The sequence below is a fragment of the Pithys albifrons genome, chromosome 16 (assembly GCF_047495875.1).
Source record: "Pithys albifrons albifrons isolate INPA30051 chromosome 16, PitAlb_v1, whole genome shotgun sequence".
In the NCBI taxonomy this organism is placed as follows: domain Eukaryota; kingdom Metazoa; phylum Chordata; class Aves; order Passeriformes; family Thamnophilidae; genus Pithys; species Pithys albifrons.
The window spans coordinates 15,712,828-15,737,141 of record NC_092473.1 but is presented as its reverse complement, the minus strand read 5'-3'; the positions used below and the strand labels follow the sequence as shown (position 1 = coordinate 15,737,141).

At 56.9% G+C, this 24,314-nt stretch overlaps 1 protein-coding gene across 1 annotated transcript; it reads right to left on the bottom strand.

Annotated features, from left to right (window-relative positions):
• Positions 1-370: 370 nt before the first annotated feature.
• Positions 371-13,205, bottom strand: CIAO3 (cytosolic iron-sulfur assembly component 3). Its single transcript, XM_071571325.1, has 11 exons — positions 13,129-13,205; positions 10,149-10,244; positions 8,937-9,080; positions 8,561-8,693; positions 7,385-7,507; positions 6,956-7,074; positions 5,316-5,445; positions 5,012-5,084; positions 3,327-3,464; positions 2,195-2,352; positions 371-1,239 (listed from the first exon to the last, which is right to left on the bottom strand). The coding sequence occupies exons 1-11, from the start codon at positions 13,192-13,194 to the stop codon at positions 1,004-1,006; spliced, it is 1,416 nt and encodes a 471-aa protein (XP_071427426.1). The 5' UTR covers positions 13,195-13,205; the 3' UTR covers positions 371-1,003.
• Positions 13,206-24,314: the final 11,109 nt, after the last annotated feature.

Here is a 24,314-nt window from a genome sequence, read left to right as displayed (position 1 = left end):
AACAGACAACAAGTTACCTGCATTAAACCAGAGTTTTCAGCAGCCCCTTGGGTGGTTCTGGTCAGCTCCTTGTCGTGGTCCCACCTCACAGCTGCCTCCTGCCAGCGTGGGTAAAGCAACACCTGCAGGGCTTTGGCCTCTGTGGGGAGGAGAGTTGGCAATAAATTCTTCCTTGAAATGCTCCAAAAATGCTTTTCTCTGAATTTAAGGATATGACCCATCAGGAACCGACTGTGTGGGCTGAACTGAAGGCTGTTACCCTCAGGGAGTGGCTGCTGAGGACAGGTGGCTGTGACAACCCCCTGACTCCCTATTGTGTATTTAGGGAGACAAGGAGAGATGGAATTGCCCACAGTGCAGACAATTGTTGTAATTAAAGCAAAAGAAATCACAAGGTTTTTATTCAACATTCATTCCAGTCCTGTTTCAGCAGGAGCCAAACCAGCCCCAGAGATGATCCCAGGCTGCTGGAACCCTCTCTGAGGGCACAGAACCTGCAGCTGCCCCCCAGGGGCAGTGAAATGTATAACCCAGGGTCCAATTAGACCATTTATATAATTAAATGAGGACGTTCCAGCAGAGAGAGCCACAAAAGTGAGTGCTGTGCCAATCCAGCAAGGCCTGGGTGAGGAATACTGTGGGGTAACATAAACTCATCCTGGAGAGGCTGAATCCTGCCACAAGCCAGATCCTTTGGCACCTTAAGTTCATCCCTTCTGGTAGGAATAAGGTGGCAAAGGGAGGGCAGATGCAGTCCTGGGACCGTGCAGAAACTGGGATGCATTTCTGCTTTGTTACACATGTGTTTGAAGTCAGTGTTTGCCTTTTATTTACATCACTTCAATCATTAAGCTGAAGGAATTATTAGTGCCAGGCTCGACGACCACTCCCATCTCCTTCTTTCCAGAGGCAGGAATTTCATAGAACTTCATCTGTCTTTTGAGGATCTTAACTAGAACTGGGTTAAAAAGGCACTGGGGACGTGTCTCTGGGCTTGTCACCTTCACCACTTGATGCTGAGGCCGGTGTTTGCCTTCTCCACGGGGTGGTACTGCGTGTGCAGCGCTGCCGCTGCCCTGTCGGAGCCGCTGCCGCCCAGCCAGCGCTCGTACAGCTCCGCCACCTCCGCCTTCTGCTCGGGCAGCTCCGCCCGCGGGGACCGGTACAGCCTCTCCAGCCGCTGCAGCTCCTCCCGGGGCTCCCCGGCCTGCCGGATCTGCCCCCCGCCGTTCAGACACCCTGCGGCGACAACGGGAGACAACCTGAGCTTCATCGGCAGGAAAACGGCAGCAAACCCTCCGTGCCCTCGGGCTGCACCTGCAAACACCGTTCCAGACACACCAGAGGGGAGGTCACTCCCAGTTATCTCCCAGCAGCAGCGCCACGGGCAGGGAGAGCCTGGCTGTGCCAGCTGGGAGCCTGCCAGGAGCTGCAGCCTTATCTCCTGCCCCCAGAAAGGGGCAGAGCACAGTGCAGCTGCATCCAGCCTTGGAGCCACAGCTGGAGGGAAGAATCATAGAATGGACTGGGTTGGAAAAGGCCTCCGAGATCATCAAGTCCAACCCTTGGTCCAACTCCGGTCTGTTTAAGAGAAACATGCCTGGCATGTGCCCTGGGAGCTGAGCTCACTCAGAGCAGGGTCTCCAAGTGCCACCAGTGGCCCCTCAGCATCCCCCCAGGCTGAGCCCAACCTGCCCCTGCTCCCTGCTGGCACATTCCCAGAGCCAGGAGGGAGGAAAAGGCAGCAAAGTGAAAAATGAAATACAATAGGTGGGAAGAGACTTTCTCCACCAGCCACAGGACGTGGCACTGAGTGCCATGATCTGGTAAAGAGACTGGAGTTGGACCAAGGGTTGGACTCGATGATCTCAGAGGTCTTTTCCAACCCAATCCATTCTATGATTCTACAATGCTCAGTTTTGTGCAATTTTAGGGGGAAAATCCCCTCAGGTACCAAAGAGCTCAGAAAATCAGGAAACCCTCCCTAATTTAGCAGCAATTATTTGAATCCTGAGGCATTACTGGCTGAGAGGCAGGAAAATCCACACACAGCTGAAACTGCTGCTGTGACTGTCCCACCTCCAGAGGTCATGGCTTTGCCACAAGGCTCAGGATTGTGAGGAACTGCCTGTTTTTCCTGCATTTCAGCCTAATTCCCTGTTGGTGCTGGCTGTGTGTGCCTGAGCAGCCCCACCTGAGGGACAGGCCATGACCTCCACGTAGTGATAGGGAGACTTCCCCCGTTTCAGCTTCTGCACCACGTTCTGGATGTTCCGAAATCCATAGGCCAGAGCAAAGTGGAGCAGCACCTCCCCATCCCTCTGCAGAGTCACCTCCTGGAAGTCCTTGTTCCTGAGGAAGGAGAGCAGAGGAAATGTCTTACCCAAATGAACTTCTATTTTCAACTTCAAAGGGCCCTGAGCTAAACCCAAGTTCTTTGTGGATCTTATTTAGGAGCTGTCCTAGTTCTGTGCCATCCAAACAAAACATGAAGGAACTGCTTCCAGATCCTTCTCCAGGCTTGTCTGAGGAGCTGCCACCTGAGCAGAGTTTGCTGAAGGACACCTGTGCTAAATAAATCCTTAAAAGCCCAGCAAAGGGAGCTTTTCACTGGGGGAGATCTTCAGACAACATTGATGAAGCCCCTTGGGGAACTTCTAACTTGTAGTGGGTCATAAAACCAGGGAGCAAACCATGACTGAAGAATTCCAGACTCCAAAGGGTGGTGGGAATACCTGCTCCTGATAACAAAGGTAAGTAATCTGGATTTTATCAAGTATTTCATGTAGGGACAGTTCCTTCTGCTCCTAAACATCAATGTTGCTTATCAGGGGTGTAATTAATTACAAATGATACATTGTTTTAACTGGGAAGGGAGAAGGAGTCTCAGGTGAATGAGCCTCAGTGCCCAAACTCACGTGGCTTCTTTTCTGTCTTGCTGTAGTTTAAACAAAGCCCCCCAGAAGGTGTTTTCTGTGATCAATAATTAGGGATACATCTACTTTACTGGGCTGATCAAAGGTGAGCAAACCCAGATCCATGTGAGCTCTGCCTTGTAAACTATTCTAAAACTTGTTTGCAACTTGACACTGGGAAAATCCACCAGGCCACAATCAAGTGTGTGGGTGGTGCAGGGACTGGGAATCTCCAGGGGAAAGGCAGCCCAGAGCTGATTTACTGCTCAGCTCAGGGGGAGCAAGAGCCAAGTCTCAAGCCTGGAAGTAAAATGTTGAACATTGCAAAGAAAATCTCAGCCCCTCAGCAAGAAAACAGCCTGGAGAGAACTCCCCAAAGCAATGCTGTCTGTAGGATTTTCAGCTTCTTACTTTAAAGGCTTGTACTCAATGGTATCCACTTGAATTCCGAAGAGCTCCTTGGCTGCGTGTCTGAAGATGTGCTCCAGGTACCCCCCTGAGCCTCCTCCTGAGTGGGTGCTGAGCTGCTCTGCTGTGGCACTGCTGGGCCTGGGAGGGACAGAGAGCAGCCCTGGAGCATCTGTGCTCAACCAGCCAGCACAGACACACAGGGCAGGGCACTGAGGGGCAACAGGGGAAGCCACAAACCAGCCCCCCTGCAGCTCCAGCCTTTCCCTTTCCCTGGGAACCAAGAATTCAGAGCTGCAGGGACAGGCAGGGTTAACCCTGTGCTGCTCAGTGCAAACAGTGCCATGTGCCACAGCCTGGGGCTGCCCCAGCCCTGGCAGTGTCCAAGGCCAGGCTGGATGGGGCTTGGAGCAGCCTGTGGAAGGTGTCCCTGCCCATGGCAGGGGTGGCACTGGATGGGCTTTAAGTCCCCTCCAACACAACCCATTCCATAGTTCCAACAATGCCAGGACTTTTGCTCCCTCCATGGCTGTTCCAGCAGGATCTGGTTCAAATTCAACACGTTTTTGGTGTTGACCAACTCTGTTGGCATCAGTTCTGTAACTCCAGCTCTGCACAACCAGTTCCACCTCCCTGCCATGCCAGGACACCACCAGCTCTGCACAACCAGTTCCACCTCCCTGCCGTGCCAGGACACCACCAGCTCTGCAGAGCCCATGGCAGTGCTCCTCAGGAACAGCTGCACAGATGGAGCACTACAATGGCCTTTGTTGGGAGAGGATAAGGAACGAGGGATGTGCCTGAGGCCTGATCAGGCAGTGACTCTTGGATTCTCCCACCAACAGCTGCAGAAGGGAAAACACTTGAACTGAGGCCAAAGTTTTGAGTCCAATGGAAGTTGCTGCCTCTGGCAGATAAAATCTGTGCTGTGGAAGAGCTGCTGAAGCCCCACTGGAGGCTGCAGAGACTATTTTAATCTGTTTCCAGGAACTGAGCCCCCTCCCAGCCCTGTGAGTGTCTGCCCTCACGTACAGCTCCTCTCGCCAGGAAGCGCCGGCCGCAGCCAACGGTTATCCCGGCAGAGTTCCCGGGAATTCTGGCACTGCAGCCCACCCCTGCTGCCAAAGGCAATCATCTTAATGGGCTTCCCCACGTGCTGGGGGATAAAGCACAACAACAGGCCTGTGGCAGGCTCCAGTTCCCAAGGAATACGTGCTGTTGGGAGCCAGTGAATCCCCGAGGATGGGGGAGCCAGAGGAGCCTCCATGGAGAGGCCCTTGCTCAGCCCCAGCACCAGGCCTGGGCTCACAGTGCTCTCCTGAGCAGCTGCCCAGAGATCTCTATCAGCTAATTAGATGTTCAGGTTCCTGTTATAACTGACACTTCCAGACTGTCACTCCCTCAGGGAAGGCAAACACTTGAGGATCATTTTTTCCCCTTGTTTCCCTGTTTTGTGGGATTCACCTGCAACCTGTGAGTGACAGGAACTGACTGAGGAAATGACTGTCCAGGGGGAATTCACCACATTCTGGACATTATTTTAACTGCCAGTTGTGCTGGTTCAAGTGACCCAAGAAACCAAACCAAACGCAAACACGTTGTGTGGAACAGGAGGGAAAAGGGGAATTCAGTGAAGGACTCTGAACCCTGGATGGAAGAGAAGAGGGCTGGGAGGAGGTTGCTCTTACATGGCATCCAAGGGAGCAGGATCCACATCTGAGAGAGACACCCCTTCTTGTTCCAGCAGCTTTAGCACTTCTCCTGAAACACAACCAGCCAGAAACAGTTCTGATTTTGGGGATAAAGGAAGACAAAGAGATCAGCACCTCAGGCTGCACCTGCCCTTTCAGCGGGGCACGAGTTGCACTGTTAAAGTAAATGTACATCAATATTCACCCCTACAGCCTCCAGCAGAGACAAAGGGGCAGTAAAACTGGGCAGCCCCTGGCACTGAGGGCTCCAGGAGGAGCTGGCTCCCTGTGGCTCCCTCACCTGTGGTGATCACACAGTCCACATCCCGGGTCTGGTACTGCTGGTTGAAGAAGTCTGGCCTGGAGGCCTCGAGCTTTTTGTCATAGCAGGGCATCACTGTGACGTGGTAGATCTGGGCAGGGCTCAGGTGCTGCAAGACACACAAAGCTGGGCAGCTGGAGCAAAGTCCCACCTCTCCTGAGGGAGGTGCTTTCCAGGCATTAATAGGAAGGGTGAAATTAATGCCACCATGTCCCTGGAAATAACCCTCACTCTTACTGAGTATTTTAATATATATTTATATATACTTTAAATTAGTGCTGTCCTAGAAGCCAATTTCAGTTTGTAACAAGTGTCAGCACTATGGTCCTTTACAGGTTTCCAAGAATCCTGGAATGGTTTGGGTTGGAAGGGACCCCAAAGCCCACCCAGTGTGGGGGCAGAGAGGGTCAACCAAGGCAGCAACAAAGGGTTCTGCCACCTGCAGCCAGATCATGGAGCCACAGAGTGCCAAGGGGCTGGAAGGACCTCAAAGCCCATCCAGTGCCACCCCTGCCATGGCAGGGACACCTCCCACCAGCCCAGAGTGCTCCAAGCCCTGTCCAACCTGGCCTGGGACACTCCCAGGGCTGGGGCAGCCACAGCTTCTCTGGGCACTTGTGCCAGGGCCTGCCCACCCTCCCAGGCAAGGATTTCTCTCCAGTATCCCATCTATCCCTGCCCTCTGGCAGTGGGAAGCCATTCCCCTTGCCCTGTCCCTCCAGGCCCTTGTAAACAGTGTCCTTTATTCCTCTCAGCTCCCTTCAGACACTGGAAGTTTCTCCCCATCCCAGTGCAGATGATCCAGAGCCAGGCAGAGAAGTGAATCCCTAATTAAGCACTTAGGGAATATGTTTCCTCCATGCTCCTAAAACTCAGCCCCTGATCATGATCTGGAGTCAGACAGAAACCTCAGGATCATCCAAGAAATAAACACAGGCTGAGGAAAGAAGTTATTGACTGCAGGCCATTGTTTCAGTCCCCTGTGCCAAATATCCTCAGTAGCTGCCAATTTTTGTAACAAATATGCAATGTCAGCACCTCCTTAATGCAAGTGTTAAACCACTGCTTGTTACAGGACAATTAATCACAGAATCAGAAGTGCTGCTTAAGTTCCTTACAGGACAAATCCAGGCTGTTTGTATAACCCAGGCTGTGAATATCAAATTCCCATCTGGAAGGATTCCAGAGGTTACAGCCTGAGGACAGAACTGAGTCCAACTGAAACAGAACATCAAGTTGGGAATGAGGGAGCTGTGCAGACAAGGCATGATCTGCACGTAAGCACTGACTGAGGCCTTGGCTCAGGGGGTTTATTTCAAGGTTTTCCCCACCATGGATGTACCAGACAGTGCCTTTGTGCTCCCATCTTGTCTGATAAATGAGTTTCTCCAGCCTTCCCCAATAACACACAGAGGTTTTAATTAGCCCCTGAGACATGCCCAGTGTTATGCTCCAGTTATTTCTCATTAGATAAAACAGAGGTGAGGAAGTTTCTGGCTTTGTTGCCTTCTGTTTTTTACCTTTACACACGGATAACATGTAGCCAAAAAAAAATAATCAGCCTAAGGTGTTCAGTTTGAGCATTTTCCCATTAGGAACAGCATTTTTTAGACCTTTACCTGCTGCTCTGCAAAATAGCCCTTGACCAAAGAGCCCATGACCTGCTGGGGGGACTTGGTGGTGCTGATGTGGGGGATGATGAAGCTGCCGTGGGTTTTCTCTGCGTAGCAGATCCAGCCTGGGGACAAAGGAGTTGTTGCCTAAATTAGCACATTAAATTAAACAATAACAAGCAGGTCTTTTCCTTGCCCATTGTCTCCTCAGCCCCAGGCTCAGCACCCACTACCAACCATGCTGAGCCTCGCTCAGCACAGACAGCCAAGGCAGGGTGACAAGTTCACTGCTGGGATCCTCAGGCAGGGCTGGCCCCAGTGCTGGTGTCCCCACAGCTCTGTGCTCTGAGGAGGGCAATCCCCCAGGCCAAGGTGGCCCCTCAGCCCTCTGTGCCCAGCCCTGTGCCCCTCAGGTGCAGCCCCAGCCCCTCCTACCTGGGCAGGCAGAGGCCAGCATGGGCAGGGCCCCCCGGCCTCGGAAGCGCCGCACGAACTCCCTCTGGCTCTCCAGGAGGCTGAAATTCCTGGAGAAGGTGGTGTCAAACACGTAGTGCACCCCTAGGCAGGGCAGCAACTGTGTTAGATTCCCAAGGGACAGCCAGCAAAGGCAGCAGGAGGCCTCCAGTTAAACCAGGCTTACAGTTATTGACAGGCACCAACCCCTGCAGCTGTGACAGGAACGTTCTCCCCAACACCAGCACAGGGAGAGGAGCAAAAGGGACAGCAGAGCTGCAAATCCAAACTGGAAACTTCCCTCAAATGGTCCTTTACAGGTTTCACAGAATCATGGAATAGTTTGGGTTGAAAGGGGCCTTAAAACCCACCCAGTGCCACCCCTGCCATGGGCAGGGACACCTCCCACCAGCCCAGGCTGCTCCAAGCCCTGTCCAGCCTGGCCTGGGACACTCCCAGGGCTGGGGCAGCCACAGCTTCTCTGGGCACCTGTGCCAGGGCCTGCCCACCCTCCCAGCCAGGAATTCCTTCCCAATATCCCATCCATCCCTGCCCTCTGGCAGTGAGAAGCCATTCCCTGTCCTGTCCCTCCATCCCTTGTCCCCAGTCCCTCTCCAGCTCTCCTGGAGCCCCTTCAGGCCCTGCCAGGGGCTCTCAGGTGTCCTTGGAGCCTTCTCTGCTCCAGGTGACACCCCCAGCTCTTCCAGCCTGGCTCCAGCCCAGAGGGATCCAGAATTCTGGAATGGTTTGGGGTGGAAAGGACCTTAAAGCCCATCCAGTGCCACCCCTGCCCTGGGCAGGGACACCTCCCACCAGCCCAGGCTGCTCCAAGCCCTGTCCAGCCTGGCCTGGGACTCTCACAGGGCTGGGGCAGCCACAGCTTCTCTGGGCACCTGTGCCAGGGCCTGCCCACCCTCCCAGGGCAGGACTTCTCCCCAGTATCCCATCTAATCCTGCCCTCTCAGTTTACATCCATCCCCCCTTGCCCTGTCACTGTCTGCCCCTATAAAGTCCCTCTCCTTCCTTTTCCAAGCCCTCCTTCCCCCCCAAGTGTGGAGTCCCTGGGGAGGTTCAGTCCCCTCACCCTCTGCTCTCCCACAGTCCCATCTCACACCCTCCCACAGCCCCTCTGGGGTCCCAGAGCAATCCCACACTTGCCTAAACTCTTCAGGAATGCTGTCAGCTTCTTGGCTGTGTCCACAACCCCCAGGTGACAGCTGGCAGCCAGGGAGGCTCTGGATTGAGGGGACACAGAGACCACCACCACCTTCTGCTCGTTGGGAGCAGCAGCCTTGGGGAAAGGCAGAGAGAACCTCAGTCAGACAACACCAACATGGCACAGGCACAACTCCAGCACTGGAGCATCTCAAAGGACCTCACCCAGCCAACTGGGCAGTCAGAAACTCCCATTAAACCCTTTCAACCCCTTTAAAGATGTTCCCCCCTCCAGGAGTGCCCTGAGCACCCTCCCAGGGGGGCAAAGCTCCCTTTGTCAGGGTGGTCCCCCCTGTGGGAGCAGCTGAGCTCTGCCCACCTGGTTGGCAGCCAGCACCCTGCACAGCTCCTCGTGGCTCTGCTGGGTGATGAGCACACTCTCTGCTGAGGTGATGCAGCCACTGCAGGCCAGGCAGTCATTCAGGGTGATCTTGGCCTTCTCCAGCCTCTGAGCTGCTCCATCCTGCAGGGAGAGGCCACACTCAGAGCTGCTTTCCCAGGTTACTCTTTTTGTGCTCTTGGGTCACCCTTATAAAAGGTGCAATTATTGTTGCAAGATGAGGAGCAAGACACCTGAATTTGCTGCTTTTAACAGGATTATTTGGCACAGAGATGGAAAAATCCTGAGGCATCTCACCCCCAGTGTGTGGCTTGTCACTGGAAGGAAGGATTTTCCATGATACCTGACCTGAATTCCTTTGCTTTCCCATGGGATTCTCCTCCAATTAACACTCCTCAATAAAGTCAGGGACAGACAGAGCAATTAGTGCTGTTAAAAAGTTTAAAATAAGAACCCAGACCCCTCTGGAATTGCTGTATCCTCCTTTCTTGAGTGAAAAGGTCACTTATCTGCCTCAAGTTAAAAGGACCATTCCCAGATGAATTCCCAGCTTGGTTAACCAAGAAATGCCAAAATTTTCTGTGAAAACAGGGACACAGTTCTGCAGAACTCAGCAGGAATTTGGGAAGCAGGAATTTGGGAAGCAGACTTTGATTCAGCAGGATCTTTAAGAAATAATTATAAAAAATGAAATATTATCAAAAACTCAGAGTAAGATTTATGAAAAGTATCCAACTGAATCTCACTATGAATGAGCACAAAAGAGCTTGGCACAAATAACCTGGAATTGTTGATCCTTAAGGATTGATGGCAAAAAAACCTTCTCTGTTTATCTGCTCTGACACTGGAAACCATCACTGATTCCTGGCAGTGTTTCAGAGCACAAAACAGACACAAAACTGGAATTACTGCTTAGAGGGTAACACCACTGCTTATAAATTAATTTCTAAATTAATTTCTAAATTAAAATGTAACACATCCTCACCTTGTCTGCTTTCATACTGAAAATCCTCACTGATTAATGCCAAGGTTTCAGAGCATAAAACTGACACAAAATTAGAATTACTGCTTAGAAATTAAAGGACTTTGGAAAAATCCAGGAATGCAGCATCTCCTCTTGGTCCCCTCTGAGGCATTAAATAAACAGTTAAACCCTCCTGTTTTCTGCTGTTCCACCCAAGTCCCCCCTACCTGGTGGATCTGGAAGTAGCTCCCATCAGCCTCAATCCTGATCTTTGCTGCTGCTGTCCCAGCCTGTTTTTCCACCCTCACAGGTTTGACACATTCCTGGCAGAGCAAGAAAGCCCCAGAGAGAGGAGGGGAGCAATGAAAACACAGAGTTAATGGAACTGCAGTGCCCAGGCCCCAGTTCTGCAGAGCCTCTGGATCCCCTCCCTTCAAACAGGCTGCAAGAAGAGTGTCCAGGCAGAGGCTCTCACCCCTTTGGAGCAGAAGGAACAATTTTCCAGCATCATCCCAGGGCAGGGGATGCCTCCCCCTGTTCCTTGTGAGGATCTCAGCTCTGCCTCTGAGCTGTGACACAGCTGAGCCTCCTCCCCAGCTCCAGCCCCTCGTCTGCACTGAGGGGGAGTGGTCACTGCCCAGGAGCTGCTCCAGGGAGGGTGGATCCATGGAAAGGGCTCTGGGGAGCTGCTCCAAGGGAGGATGGATCCATGGAGAGGGATCTGAGGAGCTCCCAGGGAGGATGGATCCATGGAGAGGGATCTGAGGAGCTGCTCCAAGGGAGGATGGATCCATGGGAAGGGCTCTGGGGAGCTCCCAGGGAGGATGGATCCATGGAGAGGGCTCTGAGGAGCTCCCAGGGAGGATGGATCCATGGAAAGGGCTCTGGGGAGCTGCTCCAAGGGAGGATGGATCCATGGAGAGGGATCTGAGGAGCTGCTCCAAGGGAGGGTGGATCCATGGAGAGGGCTCTGGGGAGCTGCTCCAAGGGAGGGTGGATCCATGGAGAGGGCCCTGGGGTGCTCCAGGGAGGATGGATTCATGGAGAGGGCTCTGAGGAGCTGCTCCAAGGGAGGATGGATCCATGGAGAGGGCTCTGGGGAGCTCCCAGGGAGGGTGGATCCATGGAGAGGGCTCTGAGGAGCTCCCTGGGCTGCTCCAGGGAGGATGGATCCATGGAGAGGGCTCTGAGGAGCTCCCTGGGCTGCTCCAGGGAGGATGGATCCAGGGAAAGGGCTCTGAGGAGCTCCCTGGGCTGTCCCAGGGAGGGTGGATCCATGGAGAGGGCTCTGGGGAGCTGCTCCAAGGGAGGATGGATCCATGGAGAGGGCCCTGGGGTGCTCCAGGGAGGATGGATCCATGGAGAGGGCTCTGAGGAGCTCCCTGGGCTGTCCCAGGGAGGATGGATCCATGGAGAGGGCTCTGAGGAGCTCTTTGGACTGTCCCAGGGAGGGTGGATCCAGGGAGAGGGCTCTGGGGAGCTCTTTGGACTGTCCCAGGGAGGACGGATCCAGGGAGAGGGCTCTGGGGAGCTCCCAGGGAGGGTGGATCCATGGAAAGGGCTCTGAGGAGCTGCTCCAAGGGAGGATGGATCCATGGAGAGGGCTCTGGGGAGCTGCTCCAAGGGAGGATGGATCCATGGAGAGGGCCCTGGGGTGCTCCAGGGAGGATGGATCCATGGAGAGGGCTCTGAGGAGCTCCCTGGGCTGTCCCAGGGAGGATGGATCCATGGAGAGGGATCTGAGGAGCTCCCAGGGAGGATGGATCCATGGAGAGGGCTCTGGGGAGCTCTTTGGACTGTCCCAGGGAGGGTGGATCCATGGAGAGGGCTCTGAGGAGCTCCCAGGGAGGATGGATCCATGGAGAGGGATCTGAGGAGCTGCTCCAAGGGAGGATGGATCCATGGAGAGGGCTCAGAGGAGCTGCTCCAAGGGAGGATGGATCCATGGGAAGGGCTCTGAGGAGCTCCCAGGGAGGGTGGATCCATGGAAAGGGCTCTGAGGAGCTCCCAGGGAGGATGGATCCATGGAGAGGGCTCTGAGGAGCTCCCTGGGCTGTCCCAGGGAGGGTGGATCCATGGAGAGGGCTCTGGGGAGCTGCTCCAAGGGAGGATGGATCCATGGAGAGGGCTCTGAGGAGCTCCCTGGGCTGTCCCAGGGAGGGTGGATCCATGGAGAGGGCTCTGGGGAGCTGCTCCAAGGGAGGATGGATCCATGGAGAGGGCTCTGAGAAGCTCCCTGGGCTGCTCCAGGGAGGGTGGATCCATGTAGAGGGCTCTGGGGAGCTGCTCCAAGGGAGGATGGATCCATGGAGAGGGCCTGGGGTGCTCCAGGGAGGATGGATCCATGGAGAGGGCTCTGAGGAGCTCCCTGGGCTATCCCAGGGAGGATGGATCCATGGAATGGGCTCTGAGGAGCTCCCTGGGGTGCTCCAGGATGGGCTCCTGGGGGGAATTTTGTATTTTGAGCAGTTTCGTTGCTCAGGCACTGCCTGTCCTGCAGCTGCAGCTCCTCTGCCTTCCCCATCCTGCTCTGCCACCTCCTGCAGGGCCCCAGACTCATCCATCTTCCCTATTTTTTGCAGGATTCAGAGCCTACAGGACCGACCCCTCAGCTCTGCAGTGCTCCCTCCTTGGAACACGGAATTCCTTTGGGAATCCCAGCACTGCAGGGGGAGTGAGGAGTTTGCTGTTCCCCATCCCAGCGATCCCCCTGCAGGGTGGACTGGGCAGCAAACACATTCAGGACCGACATTCTGCACCCCAGGACCGACATTCTGCACCCCAGGACCGACGTTCTGCACCCCAGGATGGAGGTTTTGCACCCCAGGACCGACATTTTCCCCGTTTCCAGGGCCTGGAGCCTCTGGCAGGAGCCGGGCTGCTCCTCCCGCCGGCACCGCGTCTGTGTGGGGGACTCGGAACCTTCTTTGGGCTCACGGTTTTATTGGGAAGGCCCTAAAGGGCTGGGATCGATCCGGCCCAGCCCAGATTCCTGCCCTCGCCGTTCCCTGCTCCGGGAATGTTCCTTTCCCCCCTTTCCCTCTCCCAGAGCAGCGCGAGGGTGTCGGGGGGGGGGTTGGCAGGTCCCTGTGCGGGTGTCACCCCCTCACAGCCCCTCAGGGCCGCGTTCGTGCCCTCCCCGCGGGTCCCCCCGGCCCTGGCGGCCCCTCAGCCCCGTGCCCGGTGGTCCCTCAGGCCCGGCCCCACCTGCGCGGGGCCGATGAAGTCGTCGAGATCCGTGAGCCGCAGGACGCCGCTGAACGGCGCCGCCATGGCTGCCACACTGCCGCAAAGCGCCGCGGGACACCGTCGTGATTCGGTGCCACACTGCCGCAAAGCGCCGCGGGACACCGTCTTGAAGCGCTGCCACACTGCCGCAAAGCGCCACGCCACACTGTCGTGAAACTGTGTGGCGCTGCCGTGAAAGTCTGCCACGCTGCCGTAAAGCACGGGAGGGTGGGTGGGAATGGGGGGTTTTCTTGGGGGGTTGTGGGGAGAGTTTCGAGGAATGCCCTGGGAATGTGGGTAGTGCAGGATGGCCACGGAATGGGGGGCCAAGCACAGGGATCAGCCTTGGCACTGCTGGGATCAGCTACAGGGATCAGCCACAGCCTTGGCATCACCAGGATCAGTCACAGGGATCAGCCACAGCCCTGGCACTGCTGGGATCAACCACGACCTTGGCATCACCAGGATCAGCCACAGGGATCAGCCACAGCCCTGGCACTGCTGGGATCAGCTGGTCCCCCTCCTGGCCCCATCCCTGTGCCCATCCCTCTCCCTGTCCCCGTGTCCCTGAGCTCGGAGCCTCCTCCTGCTGCTCTCCCAGTGACGTGGGTGACCCCAGAGCTGCTCCTGTGTCCCCTCCCTGCTGCTGCTGTGCCTGGAGCGTGTCCAGCAGCCCCAGCCCTGCCCTGCTGGTGGCCAGACTGGCTGGGCTGGGCAGTGCTGGGCACTCTCCTGCTCTGGAGCAGCTGCCTGGTCACCAGAGCTCGGGGAGAGGAGCATCAGACGTCAGAGAATCACCTTTCATATTTTGACTTGTTTGCATTTGCAGCTCAGGGTGTGCTCTGAGTGGTGCAGGGAGGTGGCTGGGACTGTGCAATGTGAAGGTCACGGAGCAGAGGGGGAGGAGGAGCCCAGGCAGGAGCTCTTGTGCAAACCCCCAGGAAGGGGCAGTGGGGTGGGGGGATCTCCTCCCAGCTCTCAGGTGGTATTTGATGCTATTTGGTCTCTCTATCCTGTCCCCATTTCTCTGGGGCACTTCCTTTAGCAGGGACAGGAAGAGCTGTGGGAATGTGGGGTGGCCAGAGCTGGGTTTGCTCTGGGGCTTCTCCCCAGGGATGAACCAGCCAGGGTTGGGTTTGGTGCTGAGCTGAGGGAGGTTTGGTGTGTTTGGTGGCAGGAGTGTTGGTGTGTTTGGTGGCAGGAGGGTTGGTGTGTTTGGTGGGGAGGTTTGGTGTGTTTGGTGGGGAGGGTTGGTGTGTTTGGTGACAGGAGAGTTGGTGTGTCTGGTGACAGGAGGGTTGGTGTGTCAGTGACAGGAGGGTTGGTGTGTTGGTGACAGGAGGGTTGGTGTGTTTGGTGGGGAGAGTTGGTGTGTTTGGTGACAGGAGGGTTGGTGTGTCTGAGGGTTGGTGTGTTTGGTGACAGGAGTGTTGGTGTGTCAGTGACAGGAGGGTTGGTGTGTTTGGTGACAGGAGGGTTGGTGTGTTTGGTGACAGGAGGGTTGGTGTGTTTGGTGACAGGAGGGTTGGTGTGTCAGTGGCAGGAGGGTTGGTGTGTTTGGTGACAGGAGGGTTGGTGTGTCAGTGACAGGAGGGTTGGTGTGTCAGTGACAGGAGGGTTGGTGTGTCTGGTGACAGGAGGGTTGGTGTGTCAGTGGCAGGAGGGTTGGTGTGTTTGGTGACAGGAGGGTTGGTGTGTCTGGTGACAGGAGGGTTGGTGTGTCAGTGGCAGGAGGGTTGGTGTGTCTGGTGACAGGAGGGTTGGTGTGTCAGTGGCAGGAGGGTTGGTGTGTCAGTGGCAGGAGGGTTGGTGTGTCTGGTGACAGGAGGGTTGGTGTGTCAGTGGCAGGAGGGTTGGTGTGTTTGGTGGCAGGAGGGTTGGTGTTGTCTGAGGGTTGGTGTGTTTGGTGACAGGAGGGTTGGTGTGTTTGGTGACAGGAGGGTCCCACAGGCCTTGGCTCTCCTCTCTCCTCTGCATTTAGAAAGAGCCTCCTGTTGGCCCAGGCAGGTGAGGGTGGAATCACAGGATCATTGAGGATCAAACAGACCCCTGAGAGTCCAACCATCCCCCAGCACTGCCAAGGCCACCACTAACCCATGTCCCCAAGTGCCACATCCATGTGGCCTTTAAATCCCTCCAGGTCTGTGACTCCAGCACTGCCAGGGCTGGGCAACCCTTTCTGGGATGTAATTTGGATTGAAATCCAACCCAAACCTGCCTGCTGCAGCTTGAGGCCATTCCCTCTCCTCCTGTCCCTCATTCCTTGGGTCAGAGAGCCTTTCCTGAGGTGTCACCCCCACCCCAGTGTCAGGCTCTGGTGTCCCCTCTGCCCGTGGGAGGTGTGGGCTCAGGAACACCCTGATCCAGGGCTGGTCCTTTTCCCAGATTCCCTCCTGTAACTGGACCCTTGGGCAAACAGGGTGAGCCAGGCTGTTTGTTGAACCAAAGGATTGTCTTGTCCTGGTGACATTTGCCTGGCAGGGACACAAACCACAGCCAGAGCTGCTCTCATCCCCTGGGGCCTTGCACACATTGGCACAGATCTGTGCCAGGATAAGGGTGGGTGTGTTTGCAGGGAACGTGACAGCTGGAATGGCCCAAACCTCCCAGTTCCCCATTCCTGCCCAAGCTCCTCCTGCCAGCACTGCCCTCAGTGGGTGTTCAACCCCAGGGATGGGTTTCCTGCAGGATGAGGCTTCCCAAAGCTGCCCCAAGGCAGAGCCTGCCAAGCTGCCAGCACAGAGTGGTGCCCCAGGCAGTGGTGCTTGGGCTGAGCCACCCCTGAGCTGGTGCTGAGCACCTGGAGAGCCCTCCTGACTTTCCCCTCTGGGGTTCTGCAGGTGTTGACAGGGGGTTGATCCCTGCTGTGACCACAGGGCAGTGCTGGGGGGGTCACTGCCACCCACAGCACTTCTCATGGGGACAAGTTTCAGCAGAGTTTCCTTGTTTGCATTTTTGGAGAGACAAGGAGAGAAGTTTCACACAGACTTTCACCTACTGGGGACTCTTCCTTAGTGTGCCAAGTCCCATCAACCCTGAGTGTTGTCCCAGCAGGGCCCTGACGAATTCTTTCTTCAAGAGCCATTAACAAAGAAACAGAAAAATAATTTCAAGGTTTTGAAAGACAGTCTGTGCTTTCAGGGGCCTCCTTTGCCTCTCTGTTCTGTTGGGGCCATTGGATTTTCTTAGTTTGAGCCTTCAGTCTGACTTGGTATTAAAGCACTTGCAGTGTTTTGGTCTTTTATCTGCCCCTTTTGGCTTTTATTCACCTTTCCTGACTTTCTGCTCTGTTATTCCTGTTCTTAAACCTCTCCAAATCCTGGCTCATGTTTGGGGTTAATGGAAGGAGAGCACGGGGGGGTGTCTGTGCCCTGCAGGTTCCAGAGGGCCTGGCTGTGGTCTGAGTGGTTTTGGGACATCCTGAGCCCTCCAGGCCATGGGGCTGCTCCCCTGGGCTGTGCTGGGAGAGCACAAAGCCCCTTTGTGCTGGGCAAAGAGCACAGGGCAGAGCTGAGCCCGGGCAGGGCGTGTGCCCCGTGCTGGGGATGGCACCCAGCAGGGTTTGCTTCCTCTTGGCACACCTGGAGCACACACTGCAGGAACAATAACTGCACAGTTTGGTGTGACTGCCCGACACCTGAGCCAAGTCTGGAGGCTCTGACTCACTTTGCCACGGCCCAAACCACGTCTCAGGGCTGTCCCCCTGTCCCACCCCACCCTGGGTGGGTGTTGGGGACCCTGAGGCAGGGCTGGGCTTCAGTTTGGGGGAAAAGGAGGGTGTAGAGGGAGGGGGGGCAGAGAGAGCTCTGCTGTGGGATTGTGCTGAGCTAAAGGTGACTGTTAGTACAGGGGAGCCCCCAAATCTGCCTCACAGACCCATCTAGGGCAGCCTGGGCACAGCCACGGGGTGGGCTGGGCAGCCCTGGGCACAGCCACGGGGTGGGCTGGACAGTCCTGGGCCCAAACCACGGGGTGGGCTGGGCAGCCCTGGGCACAGCCACGAGGTGGGCTGGGCAGTCCTGGGCACAGCCACGGGGTGGGCTGGGCAGCCCTGGGCACAGCCATGGGGTGGGCTGGGCAGTCCTGGGCACAGCCACGGGGTGGGCTGGGCAGTCCTGGGCACAGCCATGGGGTGGGCTGGGCAGTCCTGGGCACAGCCATGGGGTGGACTGGGCAGTCCTGGGCACAGCCATGGGGTGGGCTGGGCAGTCCTGGGCACAGCCATGGGGTGGACTGGGCAGTCCTGGGCACAGCCATGGGGTGGGCTGGGCAGCCCTGGGCACAGCCATGGGGTGGGCTGGACAGTCCTGGGCACAGCCATGGGGTGGGCTGGGCAGTCCTGGGCACAGCCATGGGGTGGACTGGGCAGTTCTGAGCACAGCCACGGGGTGGGCTGGGCAGTTCTGAGCACAGCCATGGGGTGGGCTGGGCAGCCCTGGGCACCTCTGCCAGCTCTGGGCTGCTGGACAAGGGCAGGTCTCTGGTTGTTTCCCACTGAGAGCAGGTTCTACCAACGTTCCTGCTCTGTGTTCCTGTTCTGCAGCTGAGAAGACCCAGCTCCAGGGTCTGAAGGCACCTGCATGGGAGCTGGAGAGGGACTCTGTAAGGAGCTGAGGTTACAGGGCAAGGGGGAATAGGTTCAAACTGGAAGAGGGGAAATTTAGGTGAGATGTTCAGAAGGAATCCTGCCCTGGGAGGGTGGGCAGGTCCTGGCACAGGTGCCCAGAGAAGCTGTGGCTGCCCCATCCCTGGGAGTGTCCCAGGCCAGGTTGGACAGGGCTTGGAGCAGCCTGGGCTGGTGGGAGGTGCCCTGCCCATGGCAGGGGTGGCACTGGGTGGGCTTTAAGGTCCTTCCAGTCCCTTGGCACTCTGTGGCTCCATGATCTGACTGCAGCTGGCAGAACCCTTTGTTGCTGCCTTGGTTGACCCTTCTCTGGCCCCACACTTTGTCCAACAGCTCCACAACAACTTTCCCACCTGACCCTCTGTATGGACAACCCTCTTCCAATGCTCACCCAAAGGGGGCAAGACACTGAGAGCTTTGGTGTTTGAGAGCTGATGGAAGGACCACCCCAGCTCCAGGACAGCTCATTGGGGTATCCTGGAGAAGGACTCTGAACTGGGAGTCTGGGATTTGGTTTGTGTTTGTGTGGATTTGGGTGGCTCAGGTGGGTGTGGGGGAAGCCACTTTCACACTGGGCATCCTCTGAGTCATAAACTGCATTTGTGGCTTGGTGTGGCACTGGTGCCAACAGAGCCACCTGAAGTGGGGGCAGAGAGCTGGGAGTGTGGAGGGAGCCACGTTTGGGTGGGTGGTGGTGGTGAGTCAGTGCTGGAGGTGGGCATGATGGGGCAAGCCTGAGCCTGGCACAGACCTGGGCTTGCCAATCATCAATAAAGTGGCCAAACAGAGATTTTCCCAATTAAAATTACCCCACTGTGTCCAGAGAAATGAAATGCTGCTGGGGGAGGGCTGAGTCTGGAGCCCACGGGGCACTTGGCATGAGCCCGGCATGCCAAGGGCACCCTGAGCATCCAGCAGGGAATTCCTCAGGGAATTCAGGCAGCTGGTCATGCCCTGGTTTGGCTGTGCCAGTCCCACCTTGTCCTGCTGTGGATTTGGGTTTCAGCCACCCCAGTTCCCCTCCCTGAGTGGGGCTCTGTGTCTGAGGAACTGACCTTGCTGAGCCTGGGGCAGAGCTCCCAGTGCTCCATCCCTGTGAGCTGAAATCCGGAATATCCTGAGCTGGGAGGGACCCACAGGATCATCCAGTCCTGCCCAGGACACCCCAACAATCCCATCCTGTCCCTCAGAGCTTCATCCAAACCCTCCTGCAGCTCTGGCAGCCTTGGGGTTGTGTCCACTGCCCTGGGGAGCCTGGTCAGTGCCCACCACCCTCTGGTGGAAGAACCTTGTCCTGAGATCCCACCTGACTCTGCCCTGGCACAGCTCCAGCCATTCCCTGTGCCCTGTCCCTGCCCTGGCACAGCTCCAGCCATTCCCTGGGTGCTGTCCCTGCCCTGGCACAGCTCCAGCCATTCCCTGGGTGCTGTCCCTGCCCTGGCACAGCTCCAGCCATTCCCTGTGCCCTGTCCCTGCCCTGGCACAGCTCCAGCCATTCCCTGTGCCCTGACCCTGCCCTGGCACAGCTCCAGCCATTCCCTGGGTGCTGTCCCTGCCCTGGCACAGCTCCAGCCATTCCCTGGGTGCTGTCCCTGCCCTGGCACAGCTCCAGCCATTCCCTGTGCCCTGACCCTGCCCTGGCACAGCTCCAGCCATTCCCTGGGTGCTGTCCCTGCCCTGGCACAGCTCCAGCCATTCCCTGGGTGCTGTCCCTGCCCTGACACAGCTCCAGCCATTCCCTGGGTGCTGTCCCTGCCCTGGCACAGCTCCAGCCATTCCCTGGGTGCTGTCCCTGCCCTGGCACAGCTCCAGCCATTCCCTGTGCCCTGTCCCTGCCCTGACACAGCTCCAGCCCTTCCCAGGGTGCTGTCCCTGCCCTGGCACAGCTCCAGCCATTCCCTGCGTGCTGACCCTGCCCTGGCACAGCTCCAGCCATTCCCTGTGTGCTGTCCCTGCCCTGGCACAGCTCCAGCCATTCCATGCCCTGTCTGGCCAGCAGAGCAACTTCCGCATGTTGCTCTTTGGGACAACTGGACTAAGTGGAAATTCTCAAGAAATCCCCAATTTCAAGCTCCACTGAAGCCCAAATTCCTGATGCCAAAGGCTTGTTTGGTGCCTGAGGAAGGTGGTCCTGCCGTGGCACAGCTGAGGTTTTGTCACCTCCTGTAAAGGCCAAACACGTGCAGGGCAGGGAGGGGACTGGCCCCCGCAGGGCTCTCCTCCTGCCCCTGTTCCTGCTGTTCCAGGAGTGCCAGGCACTAACAAAGAGCACAGGGATTTGTGCTGTGGCACGTTTGTGTTCCCAGGGCCGGGAGGTGTGTCCAGGAGGTCCATCCTGCCGGGAGATGCCGGGCTGGGAGGCACAGCCACACCCCCCTGTGCTGACTGAAAAGGAGCCCGCTGTGCCCATGCCCTGCACTGCGGGCACAGCAGAGCCCAGCTGAGTGTCCCAGGGCACTCTGGGCCCCTCTGCCCCCTGTGCCCCAGCACAAGGATCACACTCCTCTGGCTTAACTATCTCCAATTCTCCACCTGCTTTCCCAGGCAGGGCAGACCCCCAGTGGGTTTTCGTGTGTTTTGGGTCTGATTTCAGACTTTGTGGAGGATGTTGGAGTGTCTAAATTTGCATGAGACTGTCCCCTTTTAACTTTCCTCCTCTGAGTTTGGTTTGCAATTAATTTGATTTTTTTTCTCTTTTTTTTTGCTGAAATAAGGTGATTCCTCATTTGTGGCTGTTCTGAAGACCTTTCCAGAAATGCCTCCTTTACTCCCAGGGCTGGGATTTCTCCTCCTGCTTGGTGAGTAGGACCAGGGAGTGGTGGGTGCTCCAGGAGGATTTTCCATGCCAGAGATAATCCCCAAAAGGGAGAATTGTGCTGGAAGACCATTGAATGTTGCTTTGATTGTTGCTCTAAATCCCCAGAGTTTAGTTATCCTTGTTTGTTATCGGATTCTTGAAGTGAATTAAATATTTGAATGTTGGTAATAAGTAGGGTGGAAGGACACATGTGGAGTTGATTCTCCTCGTGTGATTTCAGAGCTGTGTGTTCCCTGCTCCTGTTGGTGGAGGATCCATTTGTCTCTAGGAAAGCACTTAAGGACTAATCAGAGCTGAATATGATTAACTCTATTCATGGAATCCCAGAACCAGGGAATGGTTTGGGTTGGAAGGACCTCAAAGCCCATCCAGTGCCAACCCTGCCATGGCAGGGACACCTCCCACCAGCCCAGGGTGCTCCAAGCCCTGTCCAGCCTGTCCTTGGACACTCCCAGGGATGGAGCAGCCACAGCTTCCCTGGGCATGATGCCCCCCAAGGCACAGCCAGAGTGGCCTGGGTGGGTAGGGGAGGACCTTGTGCCCCCTCACCCCCCCAGAGGTGACAGCAGGGATGAGCCTGGGAAATTCTGGGCCAAAAGTGTGTAATAAAACCCTGCATTGAGCTGAGTGATGGCCAGGGCTGGTTAACCCAGACAGGGGCTGGGCTGTGGGGAGGGGCTTTTGTTGCAGCCCGATTCAGGTGGGCCTGAGTGACCACCTTACAGGTTTCGTTTTCACCTTAAAAGGACATGTTTCCAGCCTCAACCAATTGGAGTCAGACCACCGCACCTGGGGCGGGGTCACTTGAGGTCATATATACCTGTGTTTTTGAATAAACTTGGGATTTGCTTGAACATCACATTGGTGTGTGCAGTCTCACTAGGCCCTGGTTTGCAACAGGCTTTGCCCTGGGCTTGCTCTAAAATCCCTGCACTTTGTCTTCCAGGCTGGCAGGGACCTGCTGCAGCCTCTGCTGGGACACTCCTGGTAAGGCAAATTTGTGTGGCTAAACCAGCAGAGAATCCCAGAATGGTTTGGGTTGGAGGGACCTTAAAAACCATCCAGTTCCACCCTGTGCCCTGGGCAGGGCCAGCTGCCAGTGGCACCACCATGCTCTGCTGTGGCCATGCTCAAACCATCGGGACAGTCCATCCTTTGGCCCTCACACCTGAGGGATGGGAGAACTGGGAATTTTCCAGCTATTTGAAGCACAGAGCCAGTAAAACAGATGAAGTTTGCAGATGGCAGGATGGGGGAGCTCTGGGTGTGGGTATTTGAGTGTTTCCAGGCCACATCTCAGTGCCAGGGGTTGTTTGTGTGTGCCAAGATCACAAGTAACATGTCCCCACTCCCACCCCATGGTGACACCATCTCTCCCCTCTCTCCTTCTGCAGTGCTCCAGCTCCACTGTTGATGGTGAGTTCCTGTCCAATAATCTCCATAAGGAATCTTCAGACCTGGTTCTGTGTTCACATTCCATTCACAATTCCTTTGTCTCTCTCTTTTTTGGGATCAGAGTCTGCCCTGTGTGCTTCAGTGGAAAGGTACAGGACCCACCAGCAAAGGGACGTGGCAGCATTTCCCTTGGAGTGCTCCTGGTTTTGTGGGGAAGCAGGATCAGGATCCCTTGGGAGTGCCCCTGGGGAATGGGATCCCTTAGGAGTGCCCCTGGGTCCCTGGGGAATTGGATCCCTTGGGAGTGTTCCTGGGTCCCTGGGGAATTGGATCCCTTGGGAGTGCCCCTGGGTCCCTGGGGAATGGGATCCCTTGGGGTACCCCTGGGTCCCTGGGGAATTGGATCCCTTGGGAGTGTTCCTGGGTCCCTGGGGAATTGGATCCCTTGGGAGTGTCCCTGGGTCCCTGGGGAATGGGATCCCTTGGGAGTGCCCCTGGGGAATGGGATCCCTTAGGAGTGCCCCTGGGTCCCTGGGGAATGGGATCCCTTAGGAGTGCCCCTGGGTCCCTGGGGAATGGGATCCCTTAGGAGTGCCCCTGGGTCCCTGGGGAATTGGATCCCTTGGGAGTGTCCCTGGGTTCCTGGGGAAGCAGGATCAGGATCCTTTGGGAGTGTTCCTGGGGAATGGAATCCCTTGGGAGTGTCCCTGGGAAAGCAGGATCAGGATCCCTTGGGAGTGCCCCTGGGGAATGGGATCCCTTGGGAGTGTTCCTGGGGAATGGAATCCCTTGAGAGTGTCCTTGGGGTAGCAGGATCAGGATCCCTTGGGAGTGCCCCTGGGGAAGCAGGATCAGGATCCCTTGGGAGTGTCCCTGGGGAATGGGATCCCTTGGGAGTGCCCCTGGGGAAGCAGGATCAGGATCCTTTGGGAGTGTCCCTGGTTCCCTGGGGAAGCAGGATCAGGATCCCTTGGGAGTGTTCCTGGGGAATGGAATCCCTTGGGAGTGTCCCTGGGGAAGCAGGATCAGGATCCCTTAGGAGTGCCCCTGGGTCCCTGGGAAAGCAGGATCAGGATCCCTTGGGAATGACCCTGGTGGTTCTGTGGGGAATGGGGTCCCTCTGAAAGCAGGGGTAGGACCTCTCTCTCCCCCCAAAAGTCCTGGGGTTCCTTGTGGGCAGGGAGGGCTCTGGTTGCACTTGTTTAAACAATGAAGGGAAAATGCCTTCTCGGGGTTTTGTGTCCTTGCAGGACAAAGAAAGGCAGGGCAAGTCCTTGGGGTGTGAGCCAAGAGAGCCTTGGCATTGGTGCTGAGCTTATCTTGGCTCCTGCTGGGGCTTGAGGCTCCAACAGCTCTGCCTCAGCCTCCAGCTGAACCTGATTTACACCTCAGGGTCAACAATCCATCCCTGCCCTGTCCCTGCTCCCAGGGGTGCCAGCAGCTCCTTCCCACCCTGGGCTGGCTTGTTCTGCTGTGTTTGCTCTGTGGGGTGGTTGGGGTGGTACCTGGCACTGCTCCTGCTCTGGGTGGCAGGGATGGGTCCCCCAGGGGCACCAGGGAAGGGCTGTCCCAGGGAGGGCACCAGGGAAGGGCTGTCCCTGCTGAGGGGGACCAGGGAAGGGCTGTCCCTGATGGAGGGGGCACCAGGGAAGGGCTGTCCTTGATGGAGAGGGCACCAGGGAAGGGCTGTCCCTGATGGAGAGGGCACCAGGGAAGGGCTGTCCCAGGGAGGGGACGAGGGAGGGGCTGTCCTTGATGGAGAGGGCACCAGGGAAGGGCTGTCCCTGCTGAGGGGGACCAGGGAAGGGCTGTCCCTGATGGAGGGGGCACCAGGGAAGGGCTGTCCTTGATGGAGAGGGCACCAGGGAAGGGCTGTCCCTGATGGAGGGGGGACCAGGGAAGGGCTGTCCCCGATGGAGAGGGGACCAGGGAAGGGCTGTCCCTGCTGAGGGGGACCAGGGAAGGGCTGTCCCTGCTGGGGGGGGGGGGGGACCAGGGAAGGGCTGTCCCTGCTGAGGGGGACCAGGGAAGGGCTGTCCTTGATGGAGAGGGCACCAGGGAAGGGCTGTCCCTGATGGAGGGGGGACCAGGGAAGGGCTGTCCCTGCTGGGGGGGGGACCAGGGAAGGGCTGTCCCCGATGGAGAGGGGACCAGGGAAGGGCTGTCCCTGCTGAGGGGGACCAGGGAAGGGCTGTCCCTGATGGAGAGGGGACAAGGGAAGAGCTGTCCCCGATGGAGGGGCTGGCCCTGCTGAGGTGGGACAAGGGAAGGGCTGTCCCAGGGAGGGGCTGGCCCTGCTGAGGGCCCCAGGAGGTCTTTGTTTCCCCC